The 17,784-nt window shown below is 52.2% G+C and overlaps 2 protein-coding genes across 2 annotated transcripts; both read right to left on the bottom strand.

Annotated features, from left to right (window-relative positions):
* Positions 1-1,425: 1,425 nt before the first annotated feature.
* Positions 1,426-10,519, bottom strand: LOC123804990 (leukocyte-associated immunoglobulin-like receptor 1). Its single transcript, XM_045817440.1, has 9 exons — positions 10,491-10,519; positions 7,254-7,317; positions 6,813-6,848; positions 4,936-5,256; positions 3,042-3,152; positions 2,904-2,946; positions 2,776-2,813; positions 2,513-2,568; positions 1,426-1,954 (listed from the first exon to the last, which is right to left on the bottom strand). The coding sequence occupies exons 2-9, from the start codon at positions 7,285-7,287 to the stop codon at positions 1,808-1,810; spliced, it is 786 nt and encodes a 261-aa protein (XP_045673396.1). The 5' UTR covers positions 7,288-7,317; positions 10,491-10,519; the 3' UTR covers positions 1,426-1,807.
* Positions 10,520-11,211: 692 nt separating this feature from the next.
* LOC123804985 (leukocyte-associated immunoglobulin-like receptor 2) lies at positions 11,212-15,918 on the bottom strand. Its single transcript, XM_045817429.1, has 4 exons — positions 15,784-15,918; positions 15,351-15,386; positions 13,683-14,006; positions 11,212-12,089 (listed from the first exon to the last, which is right to left on the bottom strand). Exons 1-4 carry the CDS (start codon positions 15,815-15,817, stop codon positions 11,923-11,925), a joined length of 561 nt encoding a protein of 186 aa, XP_045673385.1. The 5' UTR covers positions 15,818-15,918; the 3' UTR covers positions 11,212-11,922.
* Between the last annotated feature and the right edge of the window lie 1,866 nt (positions 15,919-17,784).

The following is a 17,784-nucleotide window of genomic DNA, read 5'->3' as shown; positions in this document are numbered from 1 at the left end:
CTGGGGGCTGGAGTTCTAACTGGATGCTGTGGGCATCTCTAGGTCATTTAAGGCACAGATCACAGGCACTGTGTGGAGAGAAGGTGGACTCCTAGCCTCTGCCCCTCACTAGAGGGAGTCCCATTATTACAACCTCACAGGGAAGGACCCAGCCCCATGAGAGGGAGAGTCAGGACCAGAAGGGAAAGACCTGAGACCTCAGGGGCACAGCCCAGGGTGAGACTGCTGGGCTGCAGCACCAAGCAGGCAGTCTCCCGGGAAGAGCTGGGGTCAGTGGAAAGGAGCTTCCTCATTGTCCTGGGTCAGCCAGGTGAGGTCTGATAGTGAAGAGGAGGTGTCTGCAGGGCCTGCTGTCATGTCCTCCTGGATGGGGTGGGGCTCAGCCTCTCCAAGGGAACAGAACTGCCACTCTCCCCAGACATGAGCTCAGCCCAGGGGGCACCCAGTCCTGTGGTCACTGCTGCTCAAGGAGAAGAGCATTGGGCTCTGGGAGTGTGCCCTCCCTCCTGGCACCATGTGCATTATGATCCTGGGCCTCAATGATACCCATTCTTTGCCCCATGTTCCTGAGCCCCAGTCACCCAACACCTCCAAGAAACAGAAGGTTCAGACCACAGGATCTGCCCTGGGGAAGAACCCAGGAGGTGAAACAGTGGATTCGGGATGGTGTGGCCACAGCAGTCTGTGTCCCAAAGTGCTGAAGCAAACCCAGCATCTGTGGTCAGATGTATAGCACTGACTCTCCTGGGTCTCCAGCGTGCAGATGACAGCTGGTGGGACCTGCAGGTTCTGAGACCTGTGAACCTATTCCTGTACTGAATCCATCCTTCCTCTCCTGTGTCTCTAGGTAACATACATACCAGAACCCACTGGGTCTGTGTCCCTGGAGAGCCCAGACTAATGCACTAATAGATCAAAAGTAACAAAGAGACGGAAAGGCACAAATTCAATCCATGAGGGAACCCCAAGAAAATAAAGATAAAAATGGAGAACTGTAAAGCAAATTCCTGGAGGAAAATCACCCCTGAGTAGGAATGGCACATGAAAGATCAGCACAATTTAAAACTGAGGAGGAAGGCTGGACACCCACCCTCTCTGAGCCAGGATAGAAACCTCCTGGCTAGTGAGATGTTTAGCCTGTCCTGAGGTCAGAGGTAGCCAACCTTCGGCAACTTAGTGAGTATTTCAGTGCCTAGTTTTTAAAAACAAAACAGAGGAAAGACTGCAGGTACTATGGAGGTTGAACCAGGTACTTTGAACCAGGACTCAATATGCTAGTGTTTCACAGAACTACAGTAGCAACTGCATTTTTAAAAGAGCTGGCTGAGTTTGGTTTGAACTTCTAAAATATTCTTTTAATACAGAATAACGTTTTTAATACCAGGCTGTAACAGGCATGCAAGTTTCTTTTTCCTATTTAAAAAAGCTAAATTATTGCTAACAAGTGATTGTCGCCCCCTGGTGGTTCTCAGTGTAAAGAATCCTTTTAACCTGATGGGGCAGCCAGTTTGACCTGGTAATGTGAGCGTGGTGAAACCAGCTGGGCAACATTAGCTGGGTCTCTGGAAACAAGAGTTACAACTGTGCTTCACCAAGCTGGTGGGTTGTAGGAGGGGCCACCTGGTGAGTGAACCTCCTGCATGTTCAGTAGGGGTGCCCAATGTCCAGGTCTTGCCTACAGGAGAAATGTGTTGATGACTTTCAGGAAGGAAATAGTTTAATAAGGAGGTCCTCCAAGTGGCCGCTACCGGCCTTTGCAAAGGTGGTGTCCTGTGTCTCGAGGTGCAGAGGCTAGGTGGTCCTGAAGTCAGTGTCTGGGGAAGGCTGCATACATGCTGGACTCAGCTGTGGGCTCCATGAGCTGTGGGGACTCGGGGCAAGCTGCTCTCTGTGTGAGGGCCCACTGGTCCAGCTGGGCATATGTCACCTCCTCAGGGTCTCCTGCAGCAGGACTCTGAGGGACAGACCCAGGATAAGTTAGTGTGGCCGAGGCTGAGATGTAGGGGCTGGGAGAAGGAAAGATTGGGAAGACAGCCTCCACTTGGCGCCTGTCATCCCACCTCCCCAAACTCCATTGTGTGGCCTCCTTCCACACAGAGTCCCAGCTGGTCTGTGTGACCCACAGAATGTGGCAGAAGTGAGGGCCTGTCACCTCCTAGGAGGGGCCACAAAAGACATTGTGGCTTCGGCCCATCCACTCTGGGGTCCCGCCCTCTGGGGAGGCCAGCTGCCATGGAGGAGTCCACCTGCCTGCAGAGGAACTGAGGCCTCCCATCTCCAGCCCTGCAGGGGTGCCACCCTACATGTGGACCATGCAGCCCCGGTCTAGCCTTCAGCTGGACACAGCCCTGGTCGTCTGCACAGCAACCTCATGAGAGTCCCTGACCCAGCACCACCCAGCACATTCCATCTGCTTCCAAATCCTCACACAGGATGCTGGGATGATTTTGTGAACCTGTTAAGGTGGGGGTGCTCTGCTACCCAGAAACCAGTGGCAAGTACTAGGACTCACTGGGCTGTGCATGTCTCCATTTTCCTCAGGAAGTGCATCCACTGTGGTGGCCACATCTGGAGGGGAGAAAACAGTGGTCAGCTCTTGGGAGTGGACCTTTGAAGCCAAATGTGCCTGAGAATTCACAGGGTCTGATTTCATACCCTCCTCCTCCAGAAGAGCCCACAATGTTCCCAGACACCCTCCCACCTCCACTGCTTCCAGAATGGCACTGAATGCCCATTTCCCTTCTCCCAAGAGGTCCCCTCTCCTTGTCCCTTTACCTGCTGGGCTCTCTGTGATGTTATCTGTCGGGCTGAGCCTGAGGAGAAAGAACAAATGAGCATCGGGGGGCACCTGGAGGCAGAGAACTGGAAGAGGGGGTGCATGGTCACTCCCAGGGGGCTCTTACCTCTCCTGGGGCCTTGGTTCCTCATCCTTGCTGCTGGGGAGCCCTGAGGACAGTCAGGGGTGTGAATTAGGAGGGATGTTGCCTTCCCAGCACCCCAAATGCCTTCCCACATGACCTCACCCTGACCCTGAGACTCACCACGTTTTTTCTGACGATGATGGTGGACTAAGAAGAGGGCCAGGAGGAGGAGACAAAGCAGAGAGGCCACACAGATCCCAACAAGAATATAAAGATGCTCTGGTGACAGAACTGGGGGACCAGGGGAGATGGAACCAAGGATATTAGCAGTGTGCATTTACTGAGCACCTACCATGCATACCATGAACTGCATACCATGCCTATGCTGGGGGCTTGGCATGTTCTCACCCACATGAATAATCTCTCATATGCCTCAGAGTCCTGCCACACGGGAACCATCACCCCCATTTTACAAACAGGGGTCCTGAGTGTAGACGTCCCCTGTCCACAGAAAGATGGGGTAGCTGGAATGTGATGGGCACCAAAACCCTTTCTTTTCCTACTCCAAGAGGCAGGCTCCAGGTCCATGGCCCTCTGACCCCCATCACTCACTGCTGGTCTTAGTGTCCAGGGAATTTGTCTGCGTGTGTCCTAGGAGTGAGGAATCAGGAAGACATGCATCGAAGGCCAGAGCTGGGCAGAGGAGGCTCTGAGTGTCTTTGCTCCCCACCCAGGGGGTCTCCCTGGCTCTGGGACCCTCACCTGTTCTCTCCAGTGTCGCTCTGCTGGTGAAACTTTCTTTGAGGATGGAAATACCGTATGTCAGTTCTGTCCAAATTGGTAACAACATTTTATTGAACCCATTGATATTGAAGTTAAATAAATGTGTCTATGCATCAAATACATATATGTATATATGTGTATATTTATATATATATACATATATGTAAATTTTTTAAATTAATCCTTCACCTTGTTCACCCAGTCCCCAACCCCTCCCATCTGACAGCTGTCATTCTGTTCTGTGTATGTGCCTCTGTTTCTATTTTTTTTTTTACATTATTTTGTTCATTAGATTCCACATAGAAGTGAGGTCATATGGTATTTGTCTTTCTCTGACTCTCCTAGCCCAGGGCAGGGAGATGGACCCCAGAAACTGATCCCAACCACAGAGCTCCCCAAAACCCCTCTACTCTGAAATCTCTGCTCACCAGCTGTGGAGGGGGGCTTTGTGAGTGTGGTTGAGGTAGAGCTGATGACTCTGGGGGCTCCTGTGAACAGGGCAGGAGAAGGCTGATACTATATGGGAGCTGCCTGGGTTCCTTCCCAATCAGCCTGGCCCCTCTCCACCCTGATCGTCCACCCACAGGCCACATCAGTCCATCACTCAGTCCCAGATGACTCCTCACATTCCAGCAAAATGGGGAACAGGAGTCAGGGAGAGACCCCTGATCAGTTCTGCTGAGGGCAAGTGATCACTCCTCTCACCTCCCACCACCATGCTGCTCCTGACCCCATGAGTCAGCAAGGAATTGATCCTGTGAAACCCAGGAGCACATGGAGGGGGTCAGAGTGTCCCTGATGGACTCTGAGTCCAGGACATCTCAGGCCTGAACACACCGGGAAATGCAGCTTCAACCTCCAAATTCCTCAGAGCAACATCCAGACTGGACATGGCCCCTGGACCCCATGAGTTTCCAAAAAGGATCAATCACGCATACAGAACTCATTACCTGGGGCCCCACCAAGTCTGTCCAGGGAAAAAAGACAGTAAAACTCCATCCTGCAGGGTGTGACACCTGTCTCCTTGATGGGGTCTGTCCCCAACTGACCTCTGGGAGGTCATCCACTCCCCATCCGGCCCTACAGGGTCCACAACAATGCTGGGCTCAGTGTCCTGGCCATCATGGTGTCCAGATGGGTCCATTGCTCCAGGACCTTGAGCCCAGTGTGAAGGACAAAGGACAGGAGTGCAGAGGGGCAGGGGAGCCACAGGGCTGGGGGCCAGTGGAAGGGCAGGGAGCCTGGGACAGAGGACACAGCTGGGGACAGGGTGCAGGGACCTGGGGCAAACCTGAGGGTGGAGTGGACATGTCTTCTTCTGTCACCTTCAGCTCCAGGGTGTCACTGCGCTCAGACCAGCTGTGCCCTTTGTGATAGAGGCAGCGATAACTCCTGGCAGTGTCATCACTCAATGCCTGGATGTGGAATCTGGCCTCTGTCCCATGAGGGCCACGTGGAGGTGTCCCAATCTCATCCCCATGGGCAGATCTGTTCTCATCCTCCAGACGGAATAGGTCAGCCCGAGCGGGGCCCCGGCACACGATGGTCACAGGCTGTCCCCAGTGGATCACAGGTCCCGGCTCAGCCCTGATGGAGGGTTTGGGCAGGACCCCTGGGAGGAAGCAGAGCAGATCTCAGGGTCCCTCAGGAGGAAGTCACCAGTTATCACTGACCCCCTTTTTCTGGGTTCACTTCCATGTTGTTAGCAAACTTGGAGAGCTGTGCAACCATCCCCACAACCCAGTTTAGACCACCCCACCATCCTTTCTCCAAACACCACGCCCATACCCACTCCAGTGACTGTGAATCCTCATCACTGCACAGTGACCCCCCTGACACAGGACCCCGAGTCCTGGACACATATTGGGCTTTTCTCAGGGTAACATGGGATGGGGCAGAGCAGGGTGGGCTCCTGGACACTACTCCCTGCCCTCACTTTCTAGGGGACAAGGATGCCTTGAGGGGGCAGACGGTGAGGGTAATGGGTCACATGTGAGGACAGGGAAGCAGGCATCTGAGGAGTGACCCGGGCGGGACTGAAGGGCAGCTGGTGACACTGTGGGGACCAAGGGGGGCTGCAGAGCTCCACTGGAAGTCCAGTGGGGAATGGAGCTCCACCCAGATCTGGTCACATGACCCCAGTGGGTGGGGATTCCTGACTCCAAGGCAATCCTCTGAGCAGCACTCAGCTCTGTTCCCACTGCATTCTCTACCTTCCTTGCAGCCTGTTCTCATTTCTATTATTGAGGGTACTGGAAATACATGTGTGCCACGTGGCTTGGGAGGGATGAGGAGAGGGGTGGAAGCCCTGACCCAGAAAGATGTCACCTACAGCACAGGATCCCCAATAGAGGAAGGCATTGGCCAAGGCTCCCCACACATTCACTCTGTCCCTCCCTCGCTCATTCTTTCATCCACATCCTAGTTTCTCTCCATCCATCTACAGAGGGTCCCATGTGCCAATGGCCCCACAAACACGAGACTCACACGGAACTGCCTCCTTGTCTACAGGAAAGAGAGAGCGCAGAGTCTGGTGGAGGTTATCATGGAAACCCACAGCTACACGCCCCAGGTAAGTGTGGGAGTCTCAGATAAGGGACAGCTGACCTCGTGTGGGAAGCACAGGGAAGAGGTGCAGATCTGAGACTCGAAAGCCAAAGTGTGGCCTAGCCAAGGTCAGCGAGAGGAGAGTCAGTCTGGGAGGAGATCAAGAGACCTGGAGAAGGGTGTTTGTGGAAGTGAAGGAAGGCTGCATCTCCACAGAGCAGTGGGTCAGACAGTGTGGGAACAGACCCATCCAGACAGAGAGAGGGGCCTGGGTCTTGTCCTAGCTGAGAGTTAGCTGTCAGAGGACTCTGAGAAATATTAATATCTTGTCAGAAAACACCCTGGCTGGCGTAGCTCAGTGGATTGAGCACGGGCTGCGAACCAAAGTGTCGCCGGTTCGATTCCCAGTCAGGGTACATGCCTGGGTTGCAGGCCATGACCCCCAGCAACCACACATTGATGTCTCTCTCTCTCTCTCTCTCTCTCTCTCTCTCTCTCTCTCTCTCTCTCTTTCTCTCTCTCTCTTTTCCCTCCCTTCCATCTCTAAAAAATAAATAAAATCTTTCAAAAAAAAAGAAAACACAACATACATGAACATGAAATTTTAAAAGCTAGACTCACCCTCCTGCATGTGGATGGTCTGGCCCAGGCAGAGCACTGGAAGAGAAGCTGTGGTGAGGAAAACGCCCAGCGCCCGGCCTCCTCCCGGGGCTGCACTCAGGGGCCCTGATGGAGGCAGAGCTCAGCCCCTGAGAATGTCCAGCTCCCTCCTCAGCATTCCCTCTGAGCACAGCCCTTCTTCTTGCTCTGAGTTTCAACAAACCCCAATCCCCTCTCCCAAACAAGTACTTAGTCTGAAACTGCCCCCACACCCAGGTACCCACTTCTAGGGCTCAGCCTTCCATGGTCTGACTTGGATCAGGGCCAGAGCTGAGGGGTCAGATTCCCGAAAGGGACCATGAGTCTCCAGGGTTGTAGTCAGGACTCAAAAGGGTTGGAGACACCTCCCCAGGCTCCCACCCCCTCTGTCCCAGGACATTATCCCTTCATTCCAGCACTCACCGAGGACCAGGAGGGAGCTGGGGCGGGGTCCCATGGCCAGACCTGCAGCTGCACTGTCCTGGAGCTGAAGGGTGAAGGACAGAGCCTGCAGCTGACACAGTGGTCAGGAAGTGTGGGTCTGGGGTTTTCTCGGGGATTGTTACATCAATGTCCTCATGCAAAGGGGAAGAGCTAATTCCAGATCATTCTCAGTGCGGGTTGGGTACATCATGTTACAGAAACTGACAGAGACTGGTGGGAGCTGCACCAGCGAGACAGATGGCACCCGTGTGCAGGGCTCACTCAACAGGAACGGGGTCACTAGGTGCCTGTCTGCAGGACCCCAGAGCACTCTCTAGGGAATGATCTTCCTTCTGAAACTTCAGTCTCAGCTTCATGGTGACCTCAGGGACCCCAGGAGTTAAAGACTGGCTAGATTTTTAGGTCAACAAGTGGGGCCAGCTCTTGTACTTTGGCCATGTCTCCTCTGTTCCTGTTTGTTTTTAAGATCTTATTTATTTCTAGAGAGAGCGATAGGGGAGGAGAGAGGGAGAGACACATCAATATGTGACAGAAACATTAATCATTTGCCTTTTGCATGCACCCAAATGGAGACCCATCCTGAAACCCTAGCAGGTGCCCTGACCAGGAACTGAACCAGAGATTCTCTGGTTTGTGGGACAACACCCATCTCCCTGAGCCCCACCAGTCAGAGCCTCTTTGTTTTTTGTTGGTTCATTTTCCACGGTTTTCTCTGAGGACAGAACTGATGAAGGAGATGAGGAAGTGTCTAGACAATTCCCGCATCCTCCCCAACATTTCATTCTGCCCCCTGGCAGCCATGCCCCATCACAAACCTGTGCTTTCTGTCTTCCCTGAGGGTGAAAAGCAAGAGGAGATCAGTAAACATGTATTTATATGTGTCATCCCTCCAGTTGCTGGATTATTTTTACTCAAATAAATATTTTTAATTGATTTTCAATAGAGCAAGTTTTGGGGTTTTTTTGTTTTTTGTGTTTTTTTTTAAGATTTTATTCATCCATTTTTAAGGAGGGAAGGGGAGAGAGAGAGAGAGAGAGAGAGAGAGAGAGACATCAATGTGCGGTTGCTGGGGGTTATGGCCTGCAACCCAGGAATGTACCCTGGCTGGGAATCGAACCTGGGACACTTTAGTTCGCAGTCCGCGCTCAATCCACTGAGCTATGCCAGCCAGGGTTTCAAATAAATATTTGAGCTCACAGTTACTCAGAGGTCATGGGAGATGTTGGGGAAGGAGATGTGATGCGCAGTGTCCACTTCTCTCCCCTTTAGTTTGGGGACTGTCCCCAGCTGCTTCCTTTATTTTCCCAGCAATGGTCCTCTTTGGCATGGGTCTGGAGGCTGAGTTCCTACACAATTCTTATGGGAATAAAGCAGCATTGAGAGTTCAAGCTGTCCTGAGTGAGCTTCAACTCTCCCACAGACGTGTGGTCTTTTATTTTCTGAGGAGCTGTTGGTTCTTCCCATTGAGTTTCACCCAACACTGCCTTTGTGGAACCATAAAGAGGGAAGTGGCTTTGAAACCACACCCCATGTGGTGTCCTAGAGCTGGGGACTGCCTGAGCTGCATTCCCTCTTGCAGGAGAGAAATATGCTGGCCCTGTGGCCTCTCCTGATGCTCATGAGCCACAGGTCCACTGCATCTCCTAGAACTTCCAGCACCCAAGATCAAGACAAGGGCCCTTAGCAGCCCTCTCATGAGTGCTGGGGAGGGGAGGGTGGGATGCTGGATGGTCTCTGTTCTCTCAATGATGCCAAGAAGACAGAACTCTGGTGAGCCTTGGTGTGTAAGGCAGAAAGGACACGCCTTCTTGAGAGCAGGTATGGGGTTTACCTGTGATGCTTCCTGACAGTCACTCTTACAGAGAAAAGGGTCATCTCCCTTCCTTTCTCCCTGGGGTTCTGATCTGCATTCCAACTCACTGAGGCCCAGGAGGACAGTGGAATTGGATTACACCATCATCCTCTGACAGTCTTCGCTGTCCTTGTCTGTGGGGAGGAGGACAGGGCCTCGCAGGTCGGGAAGTGTGCAGGGGCCACCCCGTGGGCTCATTGCTGTGGTCTCACAGGAACTGAGTCTGGGTGTCCCCAGGCCCTACTCTAATGTTCTTGCTTTAGGTCCAGAGAAGCTCTGGTTTCTGAAAAGCATTTCTGCTGAGATATTCCATAACCATGCAGAGCCCATGTCTGCATACACATCATCTGGTATTAATTCATAACAGATGGATAAAGATAGAGACATAAATAAAAGATAAGTGTATGGAGATATAAATAGATGACAAATGATAGGAAGGTAAATAATAGTACATAGAAGATAGTAGACATATAGATAGAGGTGATGGATGCATAGATATAGATGTAGAGGACAGGTAGATTGATAGATAAGTCAATGATAGGTACATAGATAGATATCTACCATACATAGATATATACATACATAGATACATAGATAAATATACAGATTGAAAGTTACATAGATACATACATAGATCAATGGTTACATAGATAGACACTTCAATACATAGATAGTAACATACATACAAAATACTTAGATACATAAATAGATACTTAGATACAGAGAAAAATACATGGACAGTATAAGCAGATGTGCCTGACTCCAAGGACAGCCCTGGAGAATCTGTGGGAGACCAGGTGTGTGAGGGGAGAGACTCCTACAAGAGTGGGCAGTGGAGAAATCCTAATGATGACTGACAGTGTTATGGATGTTATGGATGCCATCTACTGACACTGGGGACTGTCACATACAATGAAAGAGAGTGAGTAGGAAAACATTAGAGGAAATTTAAATTAAGCATGTTTAAATATCTGTCAAAATAAAGAGGGATATTAAACATTTCAGGCAAGAACATAGATTATATTACAGAAGAATAGGACTGTTGAGCAGACTTAGAAACTTTAGAGATGAACACACAAGACAATGAACACATTCAAAATATCACTCCCATCCAGGATGAGACTCGGCTGAAGAAACACTGATGAAAGCGGAGGACAAGGTTGAGGAAATTTTCAGGATATGGTGCACAGAGACCAGAAGTGGAGATTCGAGATACCTGGGGCCCAGAATGAAAAGGACAAACATCACATCTGCTAACAGTTGGAAGGAAAGGAGAGAAAATCACATCTAACAACAGTGCAGGAGATAAACCATTGAACCTTTACAGGCTTCAGGAAAGACCAGCTAAGGGGGAGGATGCATACCTTTGAAAATAAAATCTGTGTCCTGGCTGGTGTGTCTCAGCGGATTGATTGAGAGCCAGCTTGTGAACCAAAGAGCAACCAGTTCTATTCTCAGTCAGGGCACATGCCTGGGTTGCCTGCTGGGTCCCCAGGAAGGGGCTTATGAAAGAGACACACATATCAGTGTTTCTCTCCCTGTCACTCCATGTACTCCTGTGACAAATACACACCAGCATGGTGGCTCAAAGCAACCCAGATGTGTCCTTTCAGGGTCTGGAGATCGGGGGTACAAATGAGCTGAACTTCAGGTGTCTGCAGGGCCGCCTTCTCTCCTGGAGGCTCAAGGGAGCATCCCTCCATTGTCTTCCAGCATCTAGAGACCCCGCATTCTGTGACACAGGACCCTTTCTCCCTTGTCTTCAAAGCCAGTGGGTCCTTCTCAGGAGGCGTCACTGGGACACAGTGTCTGCTTCCTCCTCCACCTCTGAGGAGCTTATGATGCCCTTGAACTTTGTGAGTCACGCTGTCCTGGGGACGCATGTACAAGTGTCCACGTCCCTGCTGTCACTTCCCTGCATGGGAACCTGGGCTGGGGCTGCTGGACAGAGGGAGACTCCCTGCTCAGGTTCTGAGGAGCAGCCCTGCAGATGCCCTCAGAGGCTGCACCACTTTGTGTCCCCACCAGGGGGCCCCAGGGGCTCCCGCTCCTCCACAGCCTTGCCACACTCGCTGTTTTTAGGTTATTATGTTTAATTTACTCTTCAATTACAATAGACATACAATATCTTATTTCAAGTGTACAGCACAGGGGTTAGACATTTATATACCTTATGAAGTGATCACCCCAGGAAGTCTAGTGCCCACCATTTAAAAATGATTTCAGCAATACTCGTCCTGAGGAGTGTGAGGTGGTATCGCACTGTGGTTTTGGCCAAGAGCCTTCCCTGGACTTTAGATCCAAGTCAGCAGGGACCCAAGAGGACAGATGCAGGAGGCAGAGACCATTCCAGGAACAGAGGTGGGTGAGCAGGGGCCCAGAACAGGTGCAGTTCCACAGGTGACAGGTGTGGGCAAGACCAACGTCTTCAGCAGCACATGCCCGGTCCTCAGAAAGCAGGTGAGAATGCAGGGCTCCAGGAGGAGGAAGAGGGAGGCAGAGGCTGCAGGGACCTGGGGCCTGTCTGAGATCCGGGAGAGGAGGGAGACCCAGGCAGTAGTGGGGCAGGACTGTGAGTGGGTGAGGGTCAGGTCTGGAGCCAAACCCTGGAGGAGGAGATGGACCACACAGGAGGCCAGGTCCCCGCTGCTCCTGCACCCTTCCAAGAACAGAGTCCCGTGCACAGCGCAGCCTCACGAGGTGCACTGGGAAATTCACAAAACGTGGGTGGCTTTGGTCTTTTGGGCTCCAATGGGAACCTGGGGCACTGGGGAGGGTCCTCCTGGGGCCGGGAGTCTAATTTCTCTGGTGTCTGCTTTCTTGTCTCCAATCATGTGGTTGGTGTGGCCACCTGTGCCAGCTGTGCCCAGCCTCTGCCAGAATCACCACCAGGATCAGCAACACCACACAAGATAGGCCGATGCATACTGAGTTCCCCACTGTGTAATTCAGGGAGGCAGGGGCTGGAATCAGAGGACAGGGGGTCACTGACAAGCAGGTAAGACCTGGCCTAACCCAGCACCAACAAGACAAGAGCTCCTTCTCCACTGGACAGGACTTGTCCCTTTGACCACTCCCCCTGGGCACTCTCCCCTGGGGACTTAACATTTTGGGAGCTTGCTCCTGTGGGTAGGGAGGTGAGTTCAGGGGTTGTTTCAAGGAGTGAGAAAGAACAGATGTTTCTCCCCTGCACAGACCCTCCTTTCCCTGGGAGCATGCAGCCCCTGCCCTCCCCACCTCCAGGCCCCCAGGTCCACCCCCAGGCTTCACTACCAGCCACCTACAGGACCCCAGTGCAAGGCACAGCTGCAAACTCAGACTTGCTGAGGCGTCCAAGGAGAGTCTCCCCTCTCCCCTCTCACACACCCTAGGCTGAACAGCCCTCTTGCAGTTGAGGATCCGAGATCTCCCTGCCTGCTGAGTGTCCACCTTCCAAGAGAGAAGCAGGACCCCTCCCCACTGCCCACTCCCCAGCTGGGCCCCCAGGAGAGGGGGCCCAAGGCTGAGGTCCACTCCCCAGCCCAGGAGGGGCTCCTGTGAGGGGGAAGGAGAAGCCTTGAGCCCAGGTTCCTCCTCAACCTGTGCCTCTCAGCCTGGCCCTGCAGCTACCACAGCATCTACACTCAGCCTCTTTCTCTGCACCTCTCAGTACAGAGAACACCACCTGGACTCCCAGGAAAGGGGACAGATACGTGTGAGGACAGCACATTGGAATTCTTTCTGTCCACTTGTCTGAGAGGCAGAACACCCCTCAGAATGTCCTGTCACCCTGCATATATTAGCACAAAGGAGTTACACCCTGGTCCAGAGAGAAACAGAGTGGGTAGGAGCCATCTCAATTGGCCACATGGTCAGGAGGTCCTGAGGGATAACCCTACCTATCAGGACCACTGTGTCTCCCACAGTGCCCCAGGTCAGTGAGGGGTCATAGGTCAGGATAAACTGGGCATGCCCACTGACCCAGGGGAGTTTGAATCACAGCTGCATAAAGAGCAAAGGGGGAGACAATACCTGGCTTTGAAGGAAGAATTCCTCCCTCCTTGCCCCACTCCTTGAGCCAGACACTTAAACCCTGACTCCAGGATATCTCAGGAGCTGAACTCAGCCACACAACACATAGTCTCATCGCATAAAGCACCTTCTAGCCCTGGTCAGGGACCCCATGAACTACACGATTTACCTAGTGGTAGATGAACCACCCATAGGGGACACACTGCCTGGGGTCCCCAATGAGTCTGCCCAAGAGCACAAAAAAGGCTGAAAACCATTCTGAGCGAAAGGACCAATTGTCCCTTGAAGGCGGTCTGTCCCTGCAAGTACGCTCTTTTCCCAGTCCTGCAAGACAGCTCCTAGACCACCCCATGCTGGGGCTCGGTGTGCAGACCACCATGGTGTCCAGATGGGACCAACTTTGCAGGGCCCTGAGTCAGGTGTGAAGGCCAAGGGATAGGAGTGCAGAGGGGCAGCAGAACCACAGGGCTGGGGGCCAGCAGGAGGGCAGGGAGAGGAGAACAGAGGACAAGGGTGGGGACAGGGTGCAGGGACCTGGGGCAAACCTGAGGGTGGAGTGGAGCCATCCTCGCCTGCCATCCTCAGCTCCAGAGGCTCACTGAACTCAGACCAGCTGATCCCTTTACTGTAGAAGCAGAAATAACTCCTGGCCGTGACCTCACTCACTGCCTCGATGAGGAACCTGGCTTCTGCCCCCTGGGAGCCATGTTGAGAAGGGAGTTTCTCATCCCTATACGCAGATATATTCTCCTTCTCCACCAGACGGAATGTGTCAGCCCAGGCTGGGCCCCGGCACACGATGGTTGCAGGCCGACCCCGGCAGATCACAGGATCCAGTTCCGCGGTGATGGAGGGTTTGGGCAGGGCCCCTGGGAGAAAGCAGAGAGTTCTTGGGGTCCCAGAGAAGGAAGTGACCACACCTCACAGTCCCTCGTTTTCTGGGTTCATTTCCATGCTTGCAGCAAACTTGCAGAGCTGTGCAACCATCCCCACAACCCAAGTTAGAACACACCCCCATCCTTTCCCCAAACACCACCCCCCACACCCAGTCCAGGGGACTGTGAATCCTCATCACTGCAGAGTGATGCCCCTGAAACAGGACCCCGACTCCTGGACACATGTTGGGCTTTTCTCAGGATGACACGGGAGAGGTCAGAGTAGGCCAGGGTCCTGGGAACGTCTCTCTGCCCATGGCTACTTTCTAGGGAACAGAGACACTGGGCGGGAAGCAGAGGTGAGGATAAGGGGTCGTGTGTGGAGTGGGGAAGCAGGAGTCTGAGATGTGGGAGTGACCTGGGCCAAGACTGAAAGGCAGTTGGTGACATTGTGGGGACCAATGGAGGCTGTGGAGCTGTACTGGAAGTCAAGTTGGGGGTGAAGCTCCAACCAGATCTGGTCACATGACGCCAGTGGGTGGGGATTCCCAACTCCAGGGCAATCCTCTGAGCAGCACGCAGCTCTGTTCCCACTGAGTTCTCTACCTTCCTCGCAGCCTGTTCCCATTTCTAGTATTGAGGGCCCTGAAAACCCCATGTGTGCCAAGTGGCTGGGGAGGGTGGAAGAGAGGGCTCGTAGCCCTGAAACGGGAAGATGGTACCACAGCACATGATTCCCAATGGAAGCAAACACTGGCCAGGACTCCTCACTGGTCCACTGTCGCTCCCTCCCTCATTCTTTCATCCACATCCTAGTTCCTCTCCATCCGTCCAGAGGAGCTCCATGTGCCCATGTCCCCACAAACACGAGACTCACACCCAAGGAATTGCTTCCTTGTCTGGAGGGAAGATGGAGCACAGAGGCTGATGAAGGGATCATGCAAAACCAGAGCAACAGGTGGTGAGTGACAGGCACCCTGAGTGAATGTGGGAGTCTCAGGGCAGATGACTGACAACTGACCTCCTCTCAGAGTCAGAGGGAAGAGGAACTAAGCTGGGAACCAAAAGCCAATGGTGAGCACCCAAACCCTGTGAGAGGCTAGTCAGCCTGGGGGGAGGTCGGGTCTAGCAGGGCTACAGTGTTTGTGGAAGTGAAAGAAAGGTTGCATCTCCGCAGGTCAGTGGGTCACACAGCGTGAGAACAGACCCACCCAGACAGAGAGAGGGGCCTGGGTCTCATCCTATCTGAACAAAAGCTGTCAGAGGACTCTAAGGAATATTAATACTTTGCCAGAAAACAACATATATATAAAAGGCAGTTTAAAAAGGTAGACTTACTGTTCTGCATGTGGATGGTCTGGCCCAGGCAGAGCACTGGAAGAGAAGCTGTGGTGAGAAAAACACGCCCAGCACCCAGCCTCCTCCCGGGGCTGCACTCAGGGGACCTGATGGATGCCCCCAAGAATGTCCAGCTCCCTTGTCAGCATTCCCTCTGAGCACAGCCCTTCTTTTTCCTCTGAGTTTCAATAAAGCCCCAATCCCCTCTCCCAAACAGGTCCTCAGTCTGAAACTGTCCCCACACCCAGGTACCCACTTCTAGGACTTAGCCTTCCATGGTCTGACTTGGGTCAGGGCCAGAGTTGAGGGATCAGACTCCCGGGGGGACCCTGAGTCTCCTGGGCTGGAGTCAGGACTCAAAAGTGATGGAGAGGCCTCCCCAGGCTCCCACCCGCTCTGTCCGTGGACATTATCCCTCCATTCCAGCACTCACCGAGGACCAGGAGGGAGCTGAGATGGGGGTCCATGGTCAGCCCTGCAGCTGCACCGTCCTGGAGCTGCAGAGTGGAGGACAGAGCCTTTAGTCTGCACAGGGGATAGGAAGTGTAGGTGAGGGGTTTTCCCAGGGTTGTTACATCAACATCCTCATGCAAAGGAGAAGAGCTAATGCAAACAGCCCTCAGTGCAGGTTGGGCACATCATGTGAGAGAAACTGACAGAGACTGGTGGGAGCTGTGCCAGTGAGGCAGATGCCACCCGTGTGCGGGGCTTACTCAGCAGGAACAGGGTCACTAGGTGCCTGTCTGAAGGACCCCGGAGAGCTCTCTAGGGAATGATCTTCCTTCTGAAACTTCAGTCTCAGCTTCATGGTGACCTCAGGGTCCCCTGACGTTAAAGACAGGCTAGATTTTTAGATCAGCAAGTGGGGCCAGGACTTGTACTTTGGGAATCTCTCCTCTGTGCCTGTCTGGTGTTTTTGTTGGTTCGTTTTCCACGGTTTTCCCCGCACACGGAACTGATGAACGAGGAGATGAGGAAGTGTCTAGACAATTCCTGCATCCTTCCCACAACTCATTCTGCCCCCTGGCAGCCCGCCCCATCCCAAACCTGTGCTTTCTGTCTTCACTGAGAGTGAAAGCAAGGGGAGGTCAGTAAACACGTATTTATATGTATCATCCCTCCAGTTGCTGGATTATTTTTTACTAAAATAAGTATTTTTAATTTAAAATGAACTGGAAGCTCACAGTGAAGCAGAGGTCCCGGGACAGGTTTGGGGAAGGGGATATGATGGGCAGTTTCCACTTTTCTCCCCTTTAGCTTGGGGACTGTCCCCAGCTGCTTCCTTTTTCTTCCCAGCATCCATCATTTTTAGGAGGGAGTCTGGGAGCTGAGTTCCTACACTATTATTATGGGAATACAGCAGCATTGAGAGTTCAAGCTGTTGTGAGGTAAGCTTCAACTCTTCCATAGACGTGTGGTCTTTTCTTTTCTGAGGAGCTGTTGGTTCTCACATTGTGCTGCAGCCAACGCTGACTTTATGGGAATGTAAAGAGGGAAGTGGCTTTGAAATCACACCCCATGTGGTGTCCTGGAGCTCGGCACTGCCTGGGCTACATTCTGTGTGGCAGGGGAGAAATACGCTGACCCTGTGACCTCTCCTCTGGCTCATGGGCAACAGGCCCACTATGTCTCCCAAAACTTTATTCACCCAATTTGAAGACAAGAGCTAATAAAGAATATTAAAAATAAAATCTGCACTCTGGCTACAGTGGCTCAGTGCATTGTGCACTGCCTTGTGAACCAAAGGGTCACCAGTTCTGCTCTCAGTCAGGGCACAGGCCTGGGTGGTAGACCAGCTCTCCACCCAGGGAGTGTGTGAGAGGCCACCACACATTGACGTTTCTCTCCATCTCTTTCTACCTCCCTTCCCTTCTGTCTAAAAATAAATGAATTAAATCTTTAAAACACATAAAATAAAATAAAATCTGCATTTTGACCCTGATGGTAGATTCAGAAAATCAAGGCACATTTGAAAGGGTAAAGAGAACTTTTTCCTTGCCGGCCGTCTCTCAAGGTGATGCCAAGTTGAAAGGGAGAGGAGTGAGTGAGTGCCTGGCTCCCCAGCTGAGTGGGATTCTGTACCTACAGAGACACCCTACAAAGGGAGAGGGGAAATTGCAAGCATATATTGCATACAGGGTTAATGTCCAAAATATATAAAGAAATCATACAATTCAGTAACAAAAAGTACTGATTACAAAAGAGCACAGGAAGTCAATATTTTTCAAAAGATGACTTCCAAATGGCCAACAGACACATGAAATGATACTCAACATCACTAATCGTTGAGGAAAAGCAAATTAACACCACAATGCACTATCACCTTACACCTGTTGGAGGTGAGTAGTGTTGGTAAGGATGTGGAAATAAGGAAACACTCATGCACCATTAGTGGGAATGTAAATGAATGCAGTCACTTTGGAAAACAGTATGC

The sequence above is a fragment of the Phyllostomus hastatus genome, unplaced genomic scaffold, assembly GCF_019186645.2.
Source record: "Phyllostomus hastatus isolate PE091 unplaced genomic scaffold, TTU_PhHast_1.1 phas_scaffold_261, whole genome shotgun sequence".
Lineage (NCBI taxonomy): Eukaryota > Metazoa > Chordata > Mammalia > Chiroptera > Phyllostomidae > Phyllostomus > Phyllostomus hastatus.
Note: the sequence above shows the minus strand (reverse complement) of the source record. Positions and strands in the feature narration are given on the sequence as shown.

Coding starts and splice junctions, on each gene's coding strand:
- LOC123804990 (XM_045817440.1), bottom strand. CDS start 7,287: ATGGGACCCCGCCCCAGCTCCCTCCTGGTCCTCG. Junction 5,257..6,812: donor GACCATCCACATGCAGGAGG/GTGAGTCTAGCT, acceptor GCTTCCTCCCAG/GGGTCCTGCCCAAACCCTCC. Junction 2,947..3,041: donor TCATCGTCAGAAAAAACGTG/GTGAGTCTCAGG, acceptor GACTGTCCTCAG/GGCTCCCCAGCAGCAAGGAT.
- LOC123804985 (XM_045817429.1), bottom strand. CDS start 15,817: ATGGACCCCCATCTCAGCTCCCTCCTGGTCCTCG. Junction 14,007..15,350: donor GACCATCCACATGCAGAACA/GTAAGTCTACCT, acceptor GCTTTCTCCCAG/GGGCCCTGCCCAAACCCTCC. Junction 12,090..13,682: donor TGGCTCCACTCCACCCTCAG/GTTTGCCCCAGG, acceptor CTCTGATTCCAG/CCCCTGCCTCCCTGAATTAC.